This window comes from Mizuhopecten yessoensis, unplaced genomic scaffold (assembly GCF_002113885.1).
Source record: "Mizuhopecten yessoensis strain PY_sf001 unplaced genomic scaffold, ASM211388v2 scaffold10439, whole genome shotgun sequence".
NCBI lineage: Eukaryota > Metazoa > Mollusca > Bivalvia > Pectinida > Pectinidae > Mizuhopecten > Mizuhopecten yessoensis.
In genome coordinates, this window is record NW_018408547.1 from 594,283 (window position 1) to 607,105 (window position 12,823).

The 12,823-nt window shown below is 35.7% G+C and overlaps 1 protein-coding gene across 1 annotated transcript; it reads right to left on the bottom strand.

The window, feature by feature from the left end:
* Positions 1–374: 374 nt before the first annotated feature.
* LOC110460588 lies at positions 375–10,808 on the bottom strand. Its single transcript, XM_021513574.1, has 3 exons — positions 10,786–10,808; positions 9,122–9,194; positions 375–3,077 (listed from the first exon to the last, which is right to left on the bottom strand). The coding sequence occupies exons 2-3, from the start codon at positions 9,185–9,187 to the stop codon at positions 1,149–1,151; spliced, it is 1,995 nt and encodes a 664-aa protein (XP_021369249.1). The 5' UTR covers positions 9,188–9,194; positions 10,786–10,808; the 3' UTR covers positions 375–1,148.
* Positions 10,809–12,823: the final 2,015 nt, after the last annotated feature.

The following is a 12,823-nucleotide window of genomic DNA, read 5'->3' on the forward strand; positions in this document are numbered from 1 at the left end:
GTAATCGTGGGGAAATTTCCATACTTCTCAATCCCATCATGCTACTGGACATATCATCCAGAGCCTCCATGTAATAAAGAAGATGTTTATAGTTTTTTTAATACATTTTACCCCTTTGACATTGGAAGAGGGTTAAGATCATTTGTTTTGGAAAAGTTGTTAGCACTCAATGCCAGGGACTTCCTGGCCAATTATCATCACCCTGGGCCTCCTTGTTATTTAGAAGAAGTTGTTTTAAATGCTTCTTAATATTTGATGCCTGTGATCTTGAAAGATGGTCAAGGTCATTCATTTGAGGAAAGCATATAGCACTCCATCCAATATACCTTCAGGCCAAATATCATTAACCTTGGCCTCCAGGTTATTCAGAAGTTCTTTAAAAATATTTATATATTTAACCATTGAGGCCTTGGAAATACTTCAAAATCATTTATTTGAGGAAAATGTATAGCACCTCGCGGTAGTAACCTACTGGTTAAATATCATTGCTCTATGTCCCTTTGTTATTCAGAAGTAGTTATTTCAAGGTTTTTAACATAGTTTGAGCCTTGTGAACTTGAAAGTAGGTCATGGTCATTTATTTGAGGAATTTTATATTACTTCACACCAGGTACCTACTGGGTACATATCATTACTCTGGGCCTTCTTGTTATTCAGAAGAAGTTGTTCAAAGAGTTTTACAAATTTGACCCCTGTGACCTTGAAAGTATGTCAAGGTCATCGTTTTCAGAAATTTTATAGCCCTCTGTCCCAGGTACTTACTGACCGGATATCATGGACCTAGGTACTGCAGTTCAGAAGAAATCGTTCAAAGAAAAAATTGAAGGATGACGAAGACGGATAACAAACAGACGACAGACAATTCACCATAAAATAAGTATGTCATAAATATATCAGTAAGATAGAGGTCATTTTCTGTCCTTCGTACACCAAGTAACACTTCTTGCCAGATCAGCTAAAAAATATACATGTTCTGACTACCTGGGAAAAGAAGTCGGATAACCATGTCATAACATACATGTCTGTCTAATCCAACCAGGTAATTCAGTAGTTTTTCTGGCTAAAGTCTACATAAAACACAGATAATTGAATTAACACTATGAGCTATATCTGTATCAGATAAAAAAAACTTGCAAACTGTACGCAAATTATGCAATACTCATTTCCATGCTGTCTGTGTTGCTTAGTATTGACTCCCATTCACTTCTGAAATCTGGGAAATTAACATAGGTCGATGGTAACTCCAAGGTAGGTCCGCATGTGTGTATGGTTGGGACTCTTCCTTTACCATACCGAAGGACAAAAGTGACTTCTATCTTATCAACGCATACCACATCTGAGCCAGTAAGAAATCTGATAAATTGTTTCAGTTGTTCGTTATTCCTGCCACGCACAAATCTCTTAAGGAATCCAAAGCTCGCATTTTCCTCTTTTGTTGTTGGTGAAGCGTGCAATAAGCCAAGCACCTTGGTAACAGTTGGATTCAGTTTTGTATAAATGGAACTAATTGATGCAATGTCTGGTAGTAATAACTGGAGAGTGTTTCCACTGACATTCCTCATTGCATCCAATGCATATTTTGGTTCTTGAATTAACACTCTATGAGCTATTTGAATAACCGTCGAATTCATCTCTTCCAGCTGTGGAATTCGATGACACTGAAATCTGTCAAGTACACCAAGTAATTCATCTTCATCAAACAAAGATCCTCTACAAGCGGCTTCCAGAACTTCTTTCTCAGACTGGGCAAGATAATTAAAAAAAGAATCCTTCAACTGTTGTGGGGACACAACATCTTCGCCATGTACTATAGCAATAAGGAAAACTGGTGCCAAACCAGTTGGTAAATACCTGTGGTCTTGATAACCCTTCAGTAAAATTCGGCCAATAGCTTCCCATTCTTCTAAGCTGTATTCATTTGTCAACACTGGTACTCTGTATGTTTCACCATCTGTATTTCTCAACAGAAATGATGTCCAAAACCCTGAATATGCATCTCTAGAAACTCCATCAGCATCTTGGCCTCTTTCATTGACAAATGAAAATGATAACTTTGCATTGATAACACTGGGATTCTTAAAGTGCTGAATAAGTTCCTCTTGAATCATTGTTCTATGTAAAGTTATAATGCTTGGGTCTGTTGTTTGCTGTTGTTCCTGAATATGAGATGAATGTGCATGTTCTTGTGATGCAGGTGGAGAATTTGGTTGTCCTTGTTGTATATATGGTTGTAACGCTTGTGGCACATTTGATAACTCTTCCTCTTCTTGTTGTTCAAGTGGTTCAAACAGAAGTGGGTCAAAAAGAGTTTCATTTGAACCTTCAAGAAGTTCACTAGGAATATCATCATCTGTAAATGAGCGCATGCTGTATAAATCTTCAACATCTCCACTTTCTGAAGAGTTTGTGAACTCCTCCAAGGTATCAGCATCAGGTAAGCAATGAAATGGGTTTCCTTTGCTTTGTGGTTGTGTTTTCTTATCAGCACTGTTGTCAGTAGATGCAGTAGCAGCAGGGGATGTTACCAGATAGAATCGAAGTATCTTTAACTTGGTAGACTCAAATATCTGTTTGACTGTGAAGTCACTTTCTTGTCTCTCATGAGTTTGATTTGCAACATAGAAATCAAAATCCTTTTCGTTTCCTTTCTTTGACTTCCCATTAGGGAAAAAAAGGCCTTTAGCTGTAGTCAACAATTCTGAAATGGTAGCATTTACATCTATGTCTACAGTCCTTGTTCCTCCTCCATTTGGTGATCTAACTTGTTTAAGTGTACCACAAGCTCCATAGGTATGAAGCCAACCAAGTTCTATTTTTCTGGAAGTCTTCTTGGCATTCTTATTTCCTTCTTGGGGAACTGATCTTCTTACATGTTCATCACCTTTTTTCCCTTGCAACTTAGCAAGCAATCTGTCACGCAATGATATTCTTCGATCTTTGGATCTTTGAGATGCTTCACTCAGGCTGCTTGAGGGATGTTGTTTCGAAAATGCAATTGCTGCTAAGCAGTCACCGTAACGAGGCAGGTACTTGCTAAGTTGTTCTGCTGTCATAGTTGACACAACTGTTTCGTCAATCTGTAATGATTATAAAGAATATAACATCATTGATTTATAACTGAACAACTAAGTATGTTAGCTAAGTTTCACTTAAAGCACAACATTGTAAGAAAAACTCTTCCTTCTGTGAAACATTTCAGTTAACACATGATGGGGTCACATGGTATTTTCCTTTAATAATGAAACACTGATCAGATACAAGTATTTTATGTATATACTATATCTATGTAGCTGTAAGTTTGTGCATGGTGTGAAATTCCACTACCCTGATACCCAGGAATACTAGTTTTTTTACTCAGGTTAGTGAAAGTGAAAGGGCTAGAAACTAAACTGAAGGCATTTACTCAAACATGGCCTCATAACACTACAAACACGCCACGTACAACAGGGTGCCACCACATCAAACCACACTTCACAACATGATACAGCCACATTCAACCTCACCACCACATCAAACTACATATTATCACACCACACTTCACCACAACACAACACATCACATCACACCAAACTACACCAAACTATCACACCACTACATTATACTACACACCACATCACACCATACCACACCATACTAAACCACCACACCACATCTAACTATTCACAATCAAACTAGTACACCACTGCACACTACACTACACACCTCAGCACACTATTACCACATAACACTACACACCACATCACACTTCCACATAACACTACACACTACATAACACCACACATCACAACACTACCACATCACACTAAACACCACATAACAATACACACCACATAACACTACACTACCAATTAACACTACATATCACATAACACTAAACACCACATAACACTAAACACCACATCACTACACACCACATAACACACCACATAACACACCACACAACACATCACATAACACTACACCCCACATTATACTACACACCAAATCACACAACACTACACACCACATCATACTACACACCACATAACACTACACGCCGCATAACACTACAAACATCACAATACACACTACCTTAACACTACACGTCACATACCACTATCACATATCACTACAAACCACATAACACTACACGTCACATAACACTACACACCATATAACACTACACACCACATCATACTACACACCACACAACAATACACACCACATAAAACAACCACATCACACTACACAACATATAACACTACACACCACAACAGACTAAAATAACACTACACATGACATCATACTACACACGACATAACACTACACTACCACATAACACTACACTACACTACCACATAACACTACATACCACATAACACTACATACCACATAACACTACATACCACATAACACTTAACACCACATAACACTTAACACCACATAACAATACACTACCACATAACACTACATACCACATAACACTCAATACCACATAACACTACATACCACATAACACTACATACCACATCACACTAAACACCACATAACAATACACTACCACATAACACTACATACCACATAACACTACATACCACATAACACTACATACCACATAACACTTAACACCACATAACACTTAACACCACATAACAATACACTACCACATAACACTACATACCACATAACACTACATACCACATAACACTACATACCACATAACACTTAACACCACATAACACTTAACACCACATAACAATACACTACCACATAACACTACATACCACATAACACTACATACCACATAACACTACATACCACATAACACTTAACACCACATAACACTAAACACCACATAACACTACACTACCACATAACACTACATACCACATAACACTACATACCACATAACACTACATACCACATAACACTTAACACCACATAACACTTAACACCACATAACAATACACTACCACATAACACTACATACCACATAACACTACATACCACATAACACTACATACCACATAACACTTAACACCACATAACACTAAACACCACATAACACTACACTACCACATAACACTACATACCACATAACACTACATACCACATAACACTACATACCACATAACACTTAACACCACATAACACTTAACACCACATAACACTACACTACCACATAACACTACATACCACATAACACTACATACCACATAACACTACATACCACATAACACTTAACACCACATAACACTTAACACCACATAACAATACACTACCACATAACACTACATACCACATAACACTACATACCACATAACACTACACACCACATAACACTAAACACCACATAACACTACACTACCACATAACACTACATACCACATAACACTACATACCACATAACACTACATACCACATAACACTTAACACCACATAACACTAAACACCACATAACACTACACTACCACATAACACTACATACCACATAACACTACATACCACATAACACTACATACCACATAACACTTAACACCACATAACACTAAACACCACATAACACTACACTACCACATAACACTACATACCACATAACACTACATACCACATAACACTACATACCACATAACACTTAACACCACATAACACTTAACACCACATAACAATACAATACCACATAACACTACATACCACATAACACTACATACCACATAACACTTAACACCACATAACACTTAACACCACATAACAATACACTACCACATAACACTACATACCACATAACACTACATACCACATAACACTACATACCACATCACACTAAACACCACATAACACTACACTACCACATAACACTACATACCACATAACACTACATACCACATAACACTACATACCACATAACACTTAACACCACATAACACTTAACACCACATAACAATACACTACCACATAACACTACATACCACATAACACTACATACCACATAACACTACATACCACATAACACTACATACCACATAACACTACATACCACATAACACTACATACCACATAACACTACATACCACATAACACTACATACCACATAACACTACATACCACATAACACTACATACCACATAACACTACATACCACATAACACTACATACCACATAACACTACATACCACATAACACTTAACACCACATAACACTAAACACCACATAACACTACACTACCACATAACACTACATACCACATAACACTACATACCACATAACACTACATACCACATAACACTTAACACCACATAACACTAAACACCACATAACACTACACTACCACATAACACTACATACCACATAACACTACATACCACATAACACTACATACCACATAACACTTAACACCACATAACACTTAACACCACATAACACTACACTACCACATAACACTACATACCACATAACACTACATACCACATAACACTACATACCACATAACACTTAACACCACATAACACTTAACACCACATAACAATACACTACCACATAACACTACATACCACATAACACTACATACCACATAACACTACACACCACATAACACTACATACCACATCACACTAAACACCACATAACAATACACACCAAATAACACTAAACACCACATCATTACCAATACTACACACCACATAACACTACACACCACAATACTCACTACATAAAACTACACATCGCATAACACTACACACCACATAACACTTCACACCACAATACTCACTACATAAAACTACACATCGCATAACACTACACACCACATAACACTACACACCACAATACTCACTACATAAAACTACACATCGCATAACACTACACACCACATAACACTTCACACCACAATACTCACTACATAAAACTACACATCGCATAACACTACACACCACATAACACTACACACCACAATACTCACTACATAAAACTACACATCGCATAACACTACACACCACATAACACTTCACACCACAATACTCACTACATAAAACTACACATCGCATAACACTACACACCACATAACACTACACACCACAATACTCACTACATAAAACTACACATCGCATAACACTACACACCACATAACACTTCACACCACAATACTCACTACATAAAACTACACATCGCATAACACTACACACCACATAACACTACACACCACATCATACTACACACCACATAACACTACACACCACATCATACTTCACACCACAATACTCACTACATAAAACTACACATCGCATAACACTACACACCACATAACACTTCACACCACACAACAATACACACCACATAACACAACCACATCACACTACACACCTAATCACACTAAAATAACACTACACACCACAACACACTAAAATAACACTACACACCACAACACACTAAAATAACACTACACATCACATCATACTTCACACGACATAACACTACACTACCACATAACACTACACTACCATATCACACTACCACATTACATTACCACATTACACTACCACATCACACTACCATATCACACTTCACTACCACATTACACTACACTACCACATAACAGTACACTACCATATCACACTACCACATAATACTACCATATCACACTACCACATTACATTACCACATTACACTACCACATCACACTACCATATCACACTACCACATAACATTACACATCACATAACACAACACACCACAAAACACTACACATCACATAACACTACCACACCACACTACAATATCACATTACCATATCACACTTCCACATTACATTACCACATTACACTACCACATCACACTACAATATCACACTACCACATAACATTACACATCACATAACACTACACACCACATAACACTACACATCACATAACACTACACACCACAAAACACTACACATCACATAACACTACCACACCACACTACAATATCACATTACCATATCACACTTCCACATTACACTACACTACCACATAACAGTACACTACCATATCACACTACCACATAATACTACCATATCACACTACCACATTACATTACCACATTACACTACCACATCACACTACCATATCACACTACCACATAACATTACACATCACATAACACAACACACCACAAAACACTACACATCACATAACACTACCACACCACACTACAATATCACATTACCATATCACACTTCCACATTACATTACCACATTACACTACCACATCACACTACAATATCACACTACCACATAACATTACACATCACATAACACTACACACCACATAACACTACACACCACAAAACACTACACATCACATAACACTACCACACCACACTACAATATCACATTACCATATCACACTTCCACATTACACTACACTACCACATAACAGTACACTACCATATCACACTACCACATAATACTACCATATCACACTACCACATTACATTACCACATTACACCACCCCTCTGCCCCCTTGGGGGCCACACTCACGTTTATACAAAATTGAGTGCCCTTCGCCCAAGGCTGCTCCAGACCAAATTTAACTAAAATCCTCTTAGTCATTCAGGACTAGTGGTGTTTTAAAGGAAAAGTTGATGGATGGACGATGGACGCTGCGCCATGGCAGAAGTTCAATTGCCCTCTGGGCAGGTAAGCGAAAATACCTGGTAGATACCTTTACTTTACCACGTTCACGGGTCATCTGTAAATCTTGTTTACCGGGCCCAGTAGCTGGACCAAAAAAATGGTCCAGGCATAAATATAAACACACTTTCATATCTCAACAAAGAAATTGTCACTCTACCATAATGGTGAAATGAAGCCATCAACCATTTAAAAAAAAATCTAATCAATTGTTTTTTTAACTTACTTTAAGATATGGTTCTATATCTTTAAATAACAGAAATCAAATGTGGAGTTAAAAAAATTAGGGCAAAACAGTGGTGGAGTAGGGGTCAGTTTCCCATATTGATGAAATGAAGCCTTTTAACAATGTTTTTTAACAATGTTTTTTCTAAAAAGGACATTTCTCAACAAATCCTGGACTTTTACCATTACCAAGTTGTTTCACTCCTTGATAGTCAGACTTTTTTTCTGATTTAAAGACATTACTTACACCTTCTTCTTTCATTTTATTAATGATGGTTCCTTCTACTCCTCGATCTTTTAAAAAGTCTTCCATCCTGTATCTGGAAAATAAAAAATATGAATGAAACTTTTATATATTTCTGCCATAAATATACAGTGTACCTGCTAACATATTTTGAAAGAGGGTTTTCAGTACAGAAAATGTATCATCTTGACATGGACAGTTATAAAATTACATATATGTATAACAATAATAACAAAACAATGTCTTTCATGATCAGGATGAAAAAAATCCAGTGGGTTTGGTATTGCAGGAAATATGTTCCAGTTAGCTACTGGGTATGCATGTGTGTAATACTGTGATGGTCAGTAATGTTTTGGACTCAGATATTTGAGTCCTGGACTCATCTTTTTCCTTTCGTACTCACCAACTTTCTGAAGACCAACTATATATTTCTTAGTAATGGGACTCATAAAAAGTTAAAGATGTAAAGGGCTTGTCAGAAAAATGTCTATGATAATCACAGGATTGTGTGTGTCACTGTGTGTGAAAAAGTATATGATTGGGCTGGTGTTAGGGAGGGGGTGAAATAACCACATTTGGAAAGTATTATAGAATTTTGTCGTTTAGCTGCTGTCCTTTAATATGTTGAAGCATGTGTGAAAGTTGTGTTGTTGAGGGTTTAGGAGGATGGAGTTTATGTTGAAAAGCATCTCCAAAGATGTGGACAGTTCTGGTTTCTGATTTGTTTTCTTCGGATTAGTGTGTTGGTGAGGTAAATCCAGATGAGACAGGGTGTGTCTGCTAGGAAAGGGTAATTAGTTGTAAGCATTGCCAATATTGAAAGATATGTTTTAAACTCTTTTCAAGTATTCATGGTACATCACATATATGCATGTTAAAATACAATTTATGGAATAAAAAAACCTGTTAAAAATTGAAATTTTCAGCATTTGAAGATTCAAACAAACTTAGAACCTTTATATTTCAAAGCTTGCACTATCAATGTTGCCATCTAAGAATTAAAGCATTTCATCTTAATGAGTGTCCAGTTATTGGCCAAAAAATGTATGAAAAACCTGACAGTGGAAGTTACACAGAGCCAGACAAAAATGCTTCATAGCTTCATGCTATATAGAAGGGAGAATACTCCAAATGTAAAAACAAAAAGTGAAACTATTCTTTGCCTTTATAACTCGTTCAGTGGTAGATTTAACCTGAAGAACAATGATATTGAGTTTATCGGTACACAAAGACAGCAGTCATCCGTATTAGACACAACAAAATCATCCGAATACCGGCGCGGGGCCTGTTCTAGATTTGATCATTTCAGGGATACGACCTGACGGACCTGCAAATGGCAATACAGGCCTTGGAAATCTCTGTCAAGACTTGACATAAAATAACATCAATTTACTAGGTCTGTCGATATTTCATAAACCGAACAAATCTGGTCAAACCGTTTGGAATGCGATAAACGAAAACGGTCAGTAGGCCTAGCCTATTGTACTGAATTAGTGAATAGCTTGTCGAGAAAATAAGGGTTGATCAAGTGAAATATTCATAAAAAGACCTGGTCACTGGTTAATATCTAAACGATTTCTGAAAAGCACAAAACTTACAAGCACTGTAGGCCTAGTTCACATCTATATACATTTCGTACAAGTTTACATACTTAATATCAACTTTACCTGCAAAGGACTCCGTCCGTCCGTCCCTGATCAAGCAAGGTGTAATAGCTTTAATTGTTTTCGCAGCAGAAGAGTTCCGAAGACGCCGTCAATATTATTTCGTTTTATCGAAATATTATTTCGTTTTAACGAAATAATAATTCATTTAAACGAAATAATATTTCGAAAAAACGAAATGATAATTCGTTAAAACGAAATAACAATTCGATAAAACGAAATAATAATTCGTTAAAAACGAAATAATAATTCGATAAAACGAAATAATATTTCGATAAAACGAAATAATATTTCGAATAAACGAAATAATAATTCGTTTTAACGAAATAATATTTCGAAAAAACGAAATAACAATTCGATAAAACGAAATAAAATAAGTGTGTAGCATGTCAGTTAACGGGCTCCGTAGGATTGCATTATTTGCCAGTTTATATTTTAGGACTGCTTTATTTGCTAGCTTTATATTTAAGGATTACGATATTTGACAGTCAGTTTTACATTAAGGGATTGCTATATCTTCCGATTTTATGTTTAAAGATTACTGTATTTGTCAGTTTTATATTTAAGGTTTGATATATTTGCCAATCAGTTTCACATGTAAATAAAGAGATTTTATATTTTATATTTGCTACATTAAGGAATATTTATCTTCAAGTTTTATGCTATAAATTTGCTATATTTGTAAAAAAAAAAAAAATAGAATCAGTATTACAAACAGTTTGATATTAAGGAGACGCTTTATTTGCAAGTTGTTATATATTAAAGGATTGTTTTAAATGACAGCTTTACATTAAAGGATGACTATCAATAAGGATAGCTATATGAAGACAGTTTGATGGATAGAAGTTGCTATATCTTCCAGTTTTCTATTTTAAGATTGCTATATTTGCCTGTTTTATATTTAAGAATGACTGTATTTGACAGTAAGCTTTGTATAAAGGGATTTTGATATTTTCAAGTTTCATATATTCAAGGTTTGCTATATTTTCGTATTTGACAGTTACTTTGATATTAAGGAATCGCTATATTTGCCAGTTGTATATTTAAGAATTAATGTATTTGATAGTTTGATATTTCGGGATTGCTATATTTGCCAGGTTTTAATTAAAGAATCTCTATATTTGCAATTTGTATATTTAGGGATTGCGATATTTTTTTTTTGAGTTTCATATAAAAAAAGGTTTGCTATATTTGCCAGTTTAATATATAAGGATTGCTATAATTGACAGTCAGTTTGATATGGAGGGACACTATATTACCCAGTTTTATATTAAAGGATTGCTATATCTTTTCTTTTCTTTACAGAAACGATACACATAACTCATTGCCATTCATTTTCCAATTAGAAGTTTTGCAGCGGTATGTGAATCCTAAAGGAACGTACATGTTCATTATTAAAAAAAAAAAAAAAAAAAAAGGAGCAACCGTGTTTTGCTCGACGATTCAAAGTAGCATTTTCATCTCTCAAACGATGCTTTGATTTCTTTCCTTGTTTTGTTTTTGTTCTTTCCTTTGTGTGTGTGTTGTGGTTGTTATGTTTTGGGGTTTCTTTGCTTCCTTTACTATTTTTTTTTTGTTACGTTTTATTTTGTGTATTTTGGTTTGTTGTTTTTTTAATCTCTTTTCAGAAAAGAAACACTAAAACTATTGCCATGCAGGTTGAATGAGCTTCCAATTCATAGTTTTGCAATGGTGCGGAAATCCTTCTGTAAAGCAATAGAATGAATGTCCTGATGAAAGTATCCGGTTGAGGTCATTAATGTTTAATGTAATGCAAAAAGGTCAACGCTGGTAAGGTGACAAAAGCGTGCTTATTCCATGTTCATTTCACATAAATCCGTTAATGTTTGATAGGTAGTTAAGCACCCTATGTGAGGACGGAAGAAAGACGTGCGTTGCTTTATTTTCTAAGTGTTCAAATATGAGTCTTAATTATAAAACCATGCTGTGTTTGTTTGATACCTACGTTAGTATCATATTGTACTACTCTTGTGAAGTGTGGGGTTCTACCAAAAGGGTTGGACATTGAAAAGGTACATTT